The sequence below is a fragment of the Pseudopipra pipra genome, chromosome 2 (genome assembly GCF_036250125.1).
Source record: "Pseudopipra pipra isolate bDixPip1 chromosome 2, bDixPip1.hap1, whole genome shotgun sequence".
NCBI lineage: Eukaryota > Metazoa > Chordata > Aves > Passeriformes > Pipridae > Pseudopipra > Pseudopipra pipra.
Window position 1 is genome coordinate 43,921,957 of NC_087550.1, and position 13,463 is coordinate 43,935,419.

Sequence of the window (13,463 nt, forward strand, 5' to 3'; positions counted from 1 at the left end):
TTTGTTTATGTATTTTTATCAGAGCAGAATCTGACTTGGAAATACAGCTGTGGAATACATTGAAATTTCTACAAGGCTTTTCACTTAAGGGTTTTGATTAATAAATTACATGGCACAAATTAAATGGACCAAAACCTCAGTAACTGGAACATCCCAAGCTAGTGGCTTCTCATTGAGTAGATGTTTCTTTTGGGCCCATTGGGAAGTGTATTATTTCAAGATTTTTTTAGTGACGTGGAAGAAAGCTTTCATGTTAAGTTAGGCTCAGACAAACAAAGCTGTGTTGTAAGATAGGCAGAAATGCAAATTTCTAGGAAGAAGAAATTTAGAATAGACTTTTAGGGCTGAGAGCTCTTTCCTTAGAGATATAGCCTTGAAAGAGATTTGGGTGATGTGATAGTTGATCAAGTCAACATGAATTATTGCAGTGGGATTTTTCTGACAGGATCGAAGGGCTGACAGAATTATTGAATATACAAACAGAAGTGACAAGTAGGGTTGGGGGGATGGTGAGATCTTGGATATGTCTGTTCCTGAAATATTTAGGAAAACAGACCTATATGCTGAGAGACATCTGGAGTTGATTTTCTTCACCTTGTGAGAGAGAAAGGCATGATGAGCATGTGTCTACATAAGGACCTAAACTTTGATAGCAGGGGTTCCTTTAAACTGGTTGAGAGACCAGTTAAACAGTTTAGATGTGGTCTAAAAGTCGAAGATAAGTAGGCTCAGACTACTAACAGCAACACATTTGGAAATATTATGGTGCACTGTTCTTCAGTGAAATGTTTTAAAATCTAGACATAATGCTCTTCTAAAACAGGATATGACCACTGTAGTAGATTGATTCAGTTATTCAGTCCTATAGCCTGTGTTGTGCTACTCAGACACATTGATCCTATCACCTCTCCTGTTTCATAAATTCATGAACCTGTGGTTCTATCCAAACTGTTCCTTAAATGACATCTAGATAATATGCATTTAGCCACTGTTCAAAATTTGCATACAGCATGTTGCTGACCTAATATGATAAATGAATGTTCTGGCTACTGCCTTTAAGTTAGCGAGATCACTTGTTTTTTGTCTAAAGGGGCTGGAAACATTTTCTTAGGAGTTAAACTACAACAAATTATTGCACTGATTTTCAGTTAAACTTATTTCTCATCCTCAGTATTGATAGCCTCTAAAGGATACAACTAGATCTTTCATCTGTGAAGAAGGTGCAAAGGAGAGCTATTCAGTACAAATGCAAAGATTGATGCTTGACTTCACTGCTGTAGATAAAAACTTTAATCAGATTGTGTTTTAGAGCTCTGACAGCCTCATCATCCTGGTTATGAAGTTATGCTATAACAGTGTGTCAGTCAGTAACATTCATAATTAAGTATCCATATCTTGAAACATAGTCTTTTGTTTTCCTGCCCTAGTAAATTGAAATATATGAAAAAATCTATTTCATCTTTAATGCAAGTAATGATTTATAGCTTGATAGAATAGTGATAAAATCTGACACTTAATTGTGTTACACTTAAGATATTCCAAGAAAATGCAGACTTTTCTGTTATTTTTCCCATGTGTGAAAACTAATATTGGACAGTTTATTAATTACATGTAGTTATGCATAGATGAACAGATCCTGTTCATGTGAAATAAATCAGTATCAATCGTTTGACTGGTTCAACTTTACCTCATTGATTATTTTTTAGAGCTGTCTTACCGTATGCTGCCCACGTGTGTTCTGCACGTTCTCATGTTTCTTCCTGGCAGTAGCAGTATGAGAATGAAGGTCATTGTAGTCAAAATACTCACCTGAGTCTTTGGAGATCTGTTTCTGGCTGTGCTCTAGCAATTCTTTGTAACCTAAAGCAAGGCAGTTAATTTATGGGTTTTATGTAGTCATATAAAAGGGTGTCTTTATTATTTGGGGGTATTACCTTGGCACAGTAGAATATACAGTTGTCCTCTGGGTAACAGGAAATAAGATCCTGACTGGGGAAAAATATTTAAGCATTTGCTCAGCAAATGTGTATTTACCTGTATGCTTGAAGCTCTGCATAAATTTAAGAGGTGCTGTAATGGGATTGTTTTCCTGAATTGAAGCCCAAGTTAAAGCCTGATGGCTATTCCAACACTTGCAAGTGAAGTAGCCCAGTAAGAGCAGGACTGCAGAGAAAGATAAACTGGTGTTAAGAACCAGGTTGCATGCTGTGTGGTGGTGGTGGGGTTGCACTGCATTAGCTCATATCTGATGCTTTGCACTAAATCACTTTGAGGGAAGTCATTCCTCGGTATTTATGGCATCCTGCACACCACCACTACCCTCAGTACAGGAGGGTGTTAACAAACTGAGGTGAGATTATCTGAGGTCACTGAGAGGATGGTTCTGTGAGGAGAGGCTGGAGGATCTGGCTTGTTCAGTCTGGAGCAGAGATGGCTTTGGGGTGACCTGACAGCACCCCCCAATGCCTGTGGAGAGGTCATGAGAATACACAGATGGAGCAGGTCTGTTCACAGCAGTGCAGAGCAAGAGGGCAAGAGGCAATGGCTGTAAGTGAAAATGAGATTCATCATGGATGTAAGGGGAACTTCTTCTGTGTGAGTTCAGTCAGGTTGTGGCACAGGCTGACCAGAGATGATATGCAGGCTCCATCCTTGGGATTTTGATGTTGCTGGATGAGAGACCCTGTGCAGCCTGACCTCACCTCAGAGCTGACCTGGCTGTGAGCAGGAGGCTGGACCAGAGACCCCCTGATGTTCTTCCTAGTCAGAATGATCCTGTGACTCTGTGAATGCCCAGTGTTGTTTGGAGTATATTAGTGCGAAACAGCAAAAGCAGGCCTGATTAGGACATTCTGAAATACACTCCTAACTCCAACTCAGTGCCAACATACAGGCACTCTCTGCAAAATTTGCTTTTCTTTTTCATTGACAAGGAATGAAATCCTCTCTCTCCCTCTTTGGGGAAAAAAAAGAAAGAGAAAAAAAGGTCTTGACAGCATCTCCTGCTGATTGCTTTCCTGTCTTCTTTTTTTCTTGTGCTCCTGATTTCAGTTTCTGCACCTATTAACTTTAGAATCTTTTTATGTCTTTACTATTCTTTAGGGACTAAAGTATATTGTGCTGTCTGGCATACTTTCCTGTGTCCTTATGTCAGTCTTCTGCTTTCATAGCTGTCTTCTCAGTGCTGTGTTTTATAAATCCCTTGAGCAGGAACTTTGACTACTGCTGTATTTGCTTAAGCATTTAGCTGTGGTTAAGACACGACTTTTCATACACCATAGAATTTTCTATTCAAAATTTTCTGGACTGTCCAAGTCAAAAGCTGCTTTATCCTGCTTTGTAACAGCTGACATGTTAATTTTTAGCTCTGTTCTCCTTCAGTTTTTCAGTGGTTATGGTTTTAGCAGAAAAATGAGAGAACTCTGATAGTAACCCCAAAGAGTGGAGAATGTGCAACTAAAACATTTTAAGTCAAAAACTTAAGTAAAAAATTAGAAAAACATAAGTAAAAATGATCAGAAATTAATCCAAATTTGACTTGGAAGAGCAGGAATCATAAAATGGATGACCTTCTTATGACCATGATGCATAGGTCTAGTTTGTTTGAGAAACTTCCTGTGGACCAGACAGTACTTGCTCCATATGATGCCCTTGTGGCCTTAAGTGTAATTATTATTTTTTATTGCTTTTTCATACTTCAGCAAATCTGAAGTAATAAGATACCTGTGTTGTATCTGTCTACAGTGGCAGGGTTTTTGTTTTGTTTCATAGCATGCATTGAAGACCCTGCCAGGTAACTGTTAGTGTATTGGGATGTTTGTACCAGGTAGCTTTGCACACAGCATTGGGGGACTGTTTGTTTTGATTTGGAGAGAAGAGGTTGACTTACTTAAAAAGGGACTTTGAAAATAAGCTAACACTTCTGTAGTTTGAGCAACTGGGAGAATAGAAAATGGCATGTACCCAATAAATATCTCAAAACCCCCTAAATTTAGACAGCAATTTAGAAAATCTTGGTGGCTGTGTTCTCCTTTTCCTAGGTCTGCACTCAGACACTGCTTTTCCAAACAGCTTCACGGGGTACCTACCAATGTGTTTTGGCAGCATCACTGTGATGAAATGGCACTAGGACTACTGAAGCTGTAGCTTTCTCATTACTCCCACAAGTGAGCTGAAATGTGACTGGTCTTCAGCCTTCTCTATGCTGAGATGTTGCCCCTGGACTGATATTAATGTGTTCTATTATATAGACTCGACTCTAAATGTGCTGATGCTAGGAATGGCCTATATTGCTCAAAGAAAGTTATATTCCAGAAACATTTTTGTCCTAGCATCAGAAAGTTTCAATACCCATGTCATCAGCATCACTAAGACAAAAAAAAAGAGGGAGCAGGGTGCTTTTCCAGAAGACATGTGCTCTCCCCTGATCTCTGTGCTTTTCTCGTGAAATAAACAATTTCAAGGATGTTCAATTGGAAGGACCTGACATAGTCTAAATTAGAGATAATACTTCAGTTAGTTTAAAGATAAATGAAAGAAACCACAAGAAATGTAATTTGAATTAAATATCTTAGCCACTTCTGTATGTCACAGATCTGGCAGGCAGCTTTGAATGAGTTTTATCATTGTGTTTAGCTCATTTTCCCGTAGCAGAATTTCTTTGGTGGAGGGAACTTTGGTATGGTTTCTGAATCGATGCAATTACTAAGCAAATGCTTTTGTAGAGTGTTTGTTAGTAATGGAGGTGTTTTAGCTTTCACTCCCCAGTTGCTTTAGCCATTCTGAAGTTAGAAATTTTTTTTGCTTTCTTTGTTACATGGATTTGATTTCGTATTATGCCACTGAGAAATAAGAGAAGTTGGATCTCTTGGTGCCATTTTAACTACCTTATTTTACAGACAAATACTAACTTTATTAAATTAACTTAGCTGCATTATTCCTTTGAGAGTAACAAGTCTTGGTAAAGATGAAATATGAGTTTGAGTCATTCTTGTTGTTTAATTATTTCCTTTAAAAGCAAGAAGAATGAATAATATCTCAATCAGATCTTTTATTTATTGTTTTTCATCAGTAACATGTAGGTCAATACCACCAGTTTAACATGTAAGCATTAAAAATATCTAGATAGCTCAACTTTAATCTTAAAAGATTAAAAGAAAAAAAATACAGAAGTTTGCTTTAAAACTGTGCACCTTGTTTGTTTTAGGAGAAGAGGCTGAAAGAAAAAGCAGCAAGGAGAGAAGCCAGGAATAAGAACACACAGGTAAGGATTTTTGTTGTTTTGATCAAGCTACTGGTTGTGGGTTTGAAATGATGATTTTTAAATTATTTGATTCCTTTCTGTAATAAGCAGTGTTGTGATTAATGACTCTTTAAAGTCATTGCTTGTCTTTTTTTACCCCCTTGCTCTGATGTGGTTGTAATAACTGCTGTGGAGGGATACTAAGAAAGCATGGATGTGTGTGTTTTGTATGGAAACCTTTTGGAATTTTAGCCTCTTTATTCTTTGTATCAGGTGAGTTGCAATTGCAGCTGTAGTGCTGATGCCATTATTTTCTCAGAATATTTGAGTCATGTTTATAAATTGCAGGCAGTGACATTAATTTTTTTGTGTGTCAAATCTTTCTTAAGCCTTTTTCTGCCGAACTTTATATTTAAACAGCAAATATTTACATTGAAGTTTGTTCCTTCCTTTTGTTACCACAAATAAAACCTTTTCTATCCTTTTCTTCATACGTGTGTTGCTAAATTACAAAAGGCTGTTCTAGTATTTCGTATTGTTTGGTTTGCAATAAACTGAGATTTCGTTCAACTGCAGTGATTTTCTGGAATGTGGACAGAGTGACGTGTAATTTCTCACATACATCTCCTTTTACTACACATGAATACTTACAGTTTGTTCTTGGCAGTTAGCAAATATCATACTCCCTTGAGAAAATCGATAATGTTCTTTGTCCGATTTTTGCACGCTGGCTGTGCTCTGGGATGCTTAAGTATAGGAAGATGTTTCATTGTGTAGCTCTGAGGCAGAAAGTAATTACAGTTTAAGATGAAACGCCTAGTTATACTAAGTTTGAAGTATGATTCTGTCTTCAGAGATGGCAAGCTATGAGTGCTGTTGGCATCATGACTCCCCAGTCAAGCAACAGAAATTTTCTGCCTGTAATTGAATGTATAGAGATACATACTTTTTAATGCATTGAGCAAGCATTTTAGGAAAATTATGGAATGAATAATTAACAAACATCTTAATAAAGGGAGAAAACATTGATCAAATCAGGCTGTGTCACATTTGTAACTGCTGCTTGTTAATTTTGCCTCTTTTTAAGGAATAAAAAACCCCCAATGTCATGTTATTCAGCAGCTGGAAAAAGAAACGCGTTTCTTTCAAAAGGATCTGCTTGCTGATGTACATCTCCTGTCCTGTTCTTGGCCAAGCAAATTAATCTCTCTGTCCTATCAGAAGGTGAATGAAATTGATCCCTATTAAGGAATGGTCCGTCTTTGTGGGGCATTGTGTGTCCATGGGTACAGTGTGAGTTAAATGTGGAACCTCAGCCCAAAGGTACATGAGATAAACCCACAATTTTATGCACCTTTGCATCTCTTCTGTGCAATACTTGCACTTGAAAAGCTGATTTACGAGTCCTGGTCTACTGTGAGATTGGCATATGCTTTCTGTGAGGGTACCAGCTGTGCAAACCTGCCATTGCTTTGACTTCATTTTACTGTTGAAGTGTTTAGCTCACTCTCTGCAAGAAAGTGCAAGCCTCGGGACCTGACACATCTCCTTGATTAAAAACTGTTGGGCTTTTTCTCTGGTTTAGAGGCAATTTTTGCCAGAATTGTGTGCTGCCGAGTCCTGTCATTTTCAGTGGGACTCATTTCAGGGAAAATGCTTCTGCTGGGAAAAGCTGCCAACTTGGACCTGGGGCCTTTCACGCCTGGAAGTGGAAGGGAGCAGTAGACAGTAGATAAAGGTGCTAGTTTCTGTCTGCTTGGTATCTGAGGAATTAATTAAGAACACTCCCTGCTTCACAGAATCTTAGAGATGAAGCTATAGTAGCTGAAACTCTCTATAGTCTGTGTGTGATATGACTCAAGCAACTCCTATGAGATACTCAGGGAAGAAAAAAAAAGAAGGAAACAGTAAAACACAGGAACGAACTATTGGAGCTGAAACTAGCTTAGAAAATATATGCTCCCGAAATCAGGAGTTCAAAATTATTAAGATTTTCACTAGTCCTTTCATAATATGGCTTGTGACCCACTTACTCTGCTACACACAACTCCTTTGGCAATAAGGAGAACCAAAAAAAGCAGAAAAGGTATTTTTAGCCATATTAATGCAGTTTAGCAGCTGGAAAAAAAGGCTGGATCAAGAATTTTGTGCAGCCCGTCACTTCAAAGCAGCTGTGGTCATAATTTGTTGTTCCACATCTATCTGTTTTATTTCCCTTGTTAATTTTATTAACTGTCTGTCTCTGGTTACAAACTCTTTGGGGTTACAAAGTATTGCTTACTATCTTTCACTAACACACAGACCACTGGGTCTGACATGACCAAACCAGCAATTTATTTTTCCATTCTTAATATTAAATAATAAATCTTTAGTTACAACTTTTGCATCTCTGCTTTAGTATAGTCCTTGTTGTCCTGTTTTTGGTTGTGCCCTGTTGCTGACTGGACAGGCCTGGTATGTTATTCTGAGTGTATGCTGGGTTTTTTCCAAAATGAAAAGGGAATTTATTTGAAACTAAAATTTTATGTTTTACAGTTTGTTTATTTTCACAATTTAAACCATACATTTGTGGGATTTAATCTTAGTCTTAATTTAATCTTAGATTCTTGGATTGTGATACTTTTAGTTTTAGGATGTCTCCCTGCTGTACACGTTCATGTATTTCCTGTGCCAGGAGTGTTGACTTCTTGACATTTTTCATTTACTCTTCCTGTAATTCTTTAATTTATGAGCTGTGTACCAACAAAAAAGAAAAAAATCATAGGGGAAAGGGACCTTCTGCATTTTCTTCTGGTGCTGCAGGAGTAATTGTGGAGAAGGTTTTGCTCAGCCTTTGCTGCGCTGGGATGGGGCAGGCTTGCTGCAACTGGAATTGAATAACCAAATTCTGGCATGCTCTGCTGAATGTGCTTGAGCTGGAGATTAGATGAGTAGGTAGCTGCAGTGTTATTGACTCCACCTTGGATAAATCTCCGTGAAATAAATAAACTGGGTAAGAAGTGAAGGCTCTTAAAGGATGCTTTGGAGAAAGTATTTCTTGGAATTTATGACTATTAATTACATTTTAGTGCAAAAGGCTAAATAAAAGAAGTTTTTTTCTTAGTATTCCTATTGAAGAAAAACTGGAAATATAAGGGGATTGGGATTTTTTTATTATAAGATATTTAATTGTCTCCCATTTTAGGAGAATTTGATGAGATATTTACAATTGCAGTATTTTAAGATGAAATAAGAACATATTTTGTCTTCACTCAGTAGTAACAAAATTTCAGTCCTCAGGCCCTCAAAAAAATTTTGATGCTGTTTACTTGAAGATAGTCTAGAGAAAATTAGGCAACTGTGTTGTCTTTTGACCAAGAAATACAGCATTGAGCAGAAGCAGCAGCAATGTGGACAGCTGCTCTGAGGAAGGAGCTGGGTGTTACTCGGTGAAGCCAGCCCCTGGCCCCAGGCAGGACATCCCTGCATCGTGCAATGCTGCGCTCCTGGCTTTGCACTTCTTCTTCTAGAATCTATGACGTACTAGTTTCTTAGTCTACGTAAAAGACTTCTAGGTTTCAACCAGCATTTAAAGGTCTTTGCCCTGCAAACAATTGTTGACTGGAATGAAACTGAACAGGGCTGTATTTCTCCTTTGGTGAGTTTAGTGTTTTGCTGTCCTGATGCCCTAGAGCACTACTGATATGTTAAGAAGTATGAAGTAAGGAAGGTTTTGGTTTCTTTTAAAGATAAATGTTTCTGTAGGAAAGGAATTTTCCAGGAGCAGCTAAACAGTGTTTAAGGTAGGGAAACAGAGTAGGAGTCAGGAGAAGATGCTGTTCCCTGCCCCAGCACTGACGTGCTTCGTAATCCTCAACTATCAGCTCCCAGCATCCTGCAAGCAATGATAACTAGCTTCTGAAAGAAGGGATTGCTATCTGCTAGAAATAGTTTGTACGCCATCTGTAAACAGTGCCTGGAGGTAAAACTTGCTCAGTTTGGTGCACTGATTCAGTCATTGGCAATCCTGTAGCAGTTATACCACACTGGCGTCCAAAGCAAAACAGAAAAACCTGAAAAGGGACTGACTAGCAGAGCAGAGGTCGTTTATCCAAGGTCCATAAGAAAAATGTAGCCTGCTGAAAACTTAGGGAAATCCAGCTTGAACACATACGCCTTACTGAGAGGGTTTTTTCTGTTTTCATTGGACAAAGTTGAGGATGGGGATTTTTATCAATCTGAAAAACTGACTTCTGGAAGAAATCCAAGTGCTCAGTTGTCAGGGGCACTTTTTCATGGGAAATGCTGAATAATTGTAGAGCATTAAAAGATCGACAGCAACAGCAGGATAATAAATATGCTTTAGCTTCTCTCATGTCTTCCCTTTCTCTTCTGTTCTCTCCCTGATGTATTTTTCTATTCCCGCAGGAGTTAGTACTTGTGTATGAGATTTTACAAAATATATACTTTATATATACATAATTTAAGATTTTCGGAGTCATAATGAAGTTAGGAATCTTTCTACTGTTATGAAAGGATTTATGTGACCATGTCTACAAAATACACGTGGGTGAGCAGGAGGCATATACTTAAAGATATGGCAGATTCAGGCATTGATATCTGCCTTTATCACATCACTATAGCATTGTGTTTTCTGCACTCTGTGCCAGCTCTCTGTTGAGATTGTAACCACCATTAAAACCACCATTTTATTTTAATCTCTCACATCCTCCAATGGATTTGAGATACCCATGCCAAATGTAACTCAAGAAATCTTTGCACTGTGTGGTAAAATTTGAAGAAGAAAGGGACAGTCAGATACCTTGGTAGCTGTGGCTAATAATCCACTGGGAGAAATACACACTTTAAAATATGATGAAAACTCTGCATCCACTGTGTATCATTCCTGTAGTTACTGGGTTTGTATTACCTGACAGCTCTGCTTCTACCTTGAATTTCCTTTTTCTTGAGATCTAGCCCACAGCCTGGTGTTTAGGCTGGAGATGCTACATTCAGTGTGGGTGTGAACAGTAATTTCATTGTGGAAAAGAGATTTATAGGAGTGAAAGAGGAATTTGGTCTGCACCTCCCATGAATACAGGTTCCCAAATCCCCTTGATCAGGGTTCATGAAATGTTCTTGGGGAAAGTCTCATGGGATGCCCTGAATATTGATGGTTAATGGTGAAGGTGCATTGGTTCTGGATCACTCTCATAACCCTCCCATGGATGGTGTTGAGGAGCCATTGCTTTAGCTCTCTGATTTCTGGAGCTGGAGCAGGGTTTCAGGGCTAGATACTTCTGACGGTCTGGAGGATGTAGAGATTCTGGTGTTTCTGTTTTTCATAGAAGACCTGAGGAGAGGATCATGTTGTCCTGATACAGCCTCGGGTCAGGCTACATATTGTCACTGCTGTTTGATAATTGTGAAGGCCTAAAAATTGTTCTTCATTAGTAATTATTCTTGATTCTGAAAATCACAACAAACAGCAAAAAATGAGGCAATGATACTTCTGTTCACCTGCAAAATCTTCCAGTATCTCTAGTGTGGGAAGCTTACAGCTGAAATTACCACACAAATTTGATCTCTTTAAATAAGTCAAATTTCTTGCTTAAAACAATTTCACTAACCTTGGTTTAGAAGTAGTTCTGGTCTGTTAACTGTTGCATCCTGTATGCATATCCAAAAGCTGTGAGTAGCTTTATTTATTCAGTGCAAGTTTGTGTTTGTAAATTTCCTTAAAAAACTCTGTGAATAAACAGAGTAATTTGGGCTATCAACATTTTAACCTATTAATTTAGTAATTTTAAACAGGTTTCTCCAGGCAGAGTCATGATTTCAAGGTCAAGTTGTTAAATGAATGGAAAATGAATTGCTGATTCTGAACTACTTGTTCTTTGAATCAATATATTCTACAATATTTAAGTTAATATTTGAAAATGGGTATTATGCACCTGTATGGAAATGTTACTTGTGTTTTGCTTTTTGAAAATATTATGTTGATGATTCCAGTTAATACAACAATTAAATTGCTTTTTAAAGCTGTTATAAGTCCTGCCTTTTCTGCAATTAATAATTTATATGATTAAATCAGTATTTCTGTGTCGTGACTCCAAACAAGTAGCAAAGAAGTATTCTGATGGATTGATTTGCCAATTATGCATGCTTTTATGAACCTTTTCATTGCAGTCGCCAGCACACTGAGGATTTTAAATACATTTATCAGATTGACCATTTAAACTAATTGGCCACTGCTATAGCAATTGAATTTTTTGAGTGTAATTTTCACAACGGTTAATTTTAATCATACGTGGTATGTGATGACAGTTTGCTGCTCTACACACCAAAAACTGCTGTTTTACCAGTCACTGAAATGATTTCTCCATAGGCCTTTCAGAAGCATAGTAGTGGGGCCGTGGACCTTGCACATACTCTTTTTCCCTGACAGTCTACGGGGATGAGGTGGATGCACAGTGGATCAATACAAGTGCACCTTCATTACAGTTTGTGATATACCTATATCCTGTGCTTTGTTTTGTGCTTGATTTCACGTTTGTGGTAAAGAGAGGAAATTTCTTTTTTCTTCAAATTTTTGGGTTTTTTTTCTTATTTTGGTGGGTTGCACTTCTAGGGGAGCTTTTAATGCAAAACATAATAAGGATTTGTAAGAACAGAATAACAGTATTTTTGGTATGGCAGGGAGCACAAAGGTTATTGTCTTACTTGATTGCAAATGATTTTCTTAAATTTCTAGGGCAACATTGATGAAATTTCTCCAATAGACTCTGGAAGACTACACTGTTTAATTCGTTATTCTTTAGGAAACTTTTTGTTTCTAGGATGTCCTTGTAAGTTTGATACCATTGGAACTGAAGCTTTGGAGCCATCTTAGGTTTCAACTGCTGAGCTCCAGAGCTTTGAGCATGTTAAAGACCACACAATTTTGTTTATTTCAGAATTAATAATATTTTGACATTTTGAGGGGGGAAAAAATGCCCTCAGTTATTTTTTTATTAATAGCTTAGGCTATGAAAATTGCAAGATTGCAAATTGAGATAAGTATGCATTTCACTTGAATTATGTGGTTTCTTCTGCTTGAATTTTGTGGGTTTGTAATCTTTTTTTTGTATCATATAGTTACAAATAACCCTTTATAGTTGTAGAATTGAGGAGTGCTTTGGCACTATTACCCCCCTGCTCTCGAGCGGGGCTCAGCAAATAACTGAGGGGCTACTTCAGTTGCTGCTTCAGCTCTGTCTCTCCTTTGAACAAGAGAGGTATGTATTACTCTGCTTCATTTTTCCTCTTTGCCTGTCTCTGTGGATATTAGAAGCAGGATCCCACCGTCAGGTTCCTCCCTGCATATGACAGTGTAGTGGAGCACAGGGAAAGCAATTCAAGTCCTCCATTAGTCTTGCAGAGGTGCCTTTCTGAGGTGAACGATTAAGCCTCAGTTGATAAGGTTATTCTGTTTGAATACACACTTCATCTATTCAGGCAACATATTCTGATTCAATACATGTATCTAGAAAAGCAATAGGTATGCAAGAAACCAGACAAGAACTCTCTGTGCATTGCAAAGTACAAGCACATATATTCAAGGGCAGAGACCTTTCCAGCTGAGCTTCAGATTTCCATTTCAGCATTGATGGAATGTTTTCATCCTAACTGTGTATCACCATGTTCTGTAAAGTTAAATAGGGGAAGAAGAGAGCACTGGGACTTAGCTTTGTGATCACTGTCCATCAATATGTAAGCATTTAATTTTTAAATATGGTCTCTTGTAAATATGGCAAGTGTACAGTTTAAACATAACTAGCCACTACAGTTTGGTTTTAAATGTATATGTAAATTAGCAGCATAATTTCTTCTTGGCTTCCAACATTTCTTGTTCAGTTTCTTCACTGATTTAACAATCCCCTCAACAGTCCCTGTGTGAGCAAAATATGAATGGTTCCTTTGCTCCTGCCTGAATCTGGCCAAGAAATGAGGCAACAGCCACTGTTGAAGCAGCACTTGCGCCAGTATGAATAAAAGAAAAAAAATAAAGTGCTGTCCTAAAGTGTTACAAACCTTTCTTTAGGCATTTTCATCTTAGCAAACAGGCCACTATATAAAGTTAATTGTAATGATACTTCAGTTGTTTATCTGCGCTATGCTACTAGTCAGCAGTGTCTATTTAATAATCAGTATTTGGAATTTCTCTCCCTCTAAATGACAAAATTTAAAGCTCTTACTACAA

General features: G+C 37.8%; 1 protein-coding gene across 2 annotated transcripts in view; it reads left to right on the plus strand.

The window, feature by feature from the left end:
- The window catches only part of DDX10 (DEAD-box helicase 10), a 267,544-nt gene that overhangs the window by 111,829 nt on the left and 142,252 nt on the right, over positions 1–13,463 (plus strand). For both annotated transcript variants that reach the window (XM_064645252.1, XM_064645253.1), the window contains exon 16: positions 5,207–5,263. In XM_064645252.1, coding sequence (XP_064501322.1) covers positions 5,207–5,263 — 57 coding nt within the window. The remainder of the gene's footprint in view (positions 1–5,206; positions 5,264–13,463) is intronic.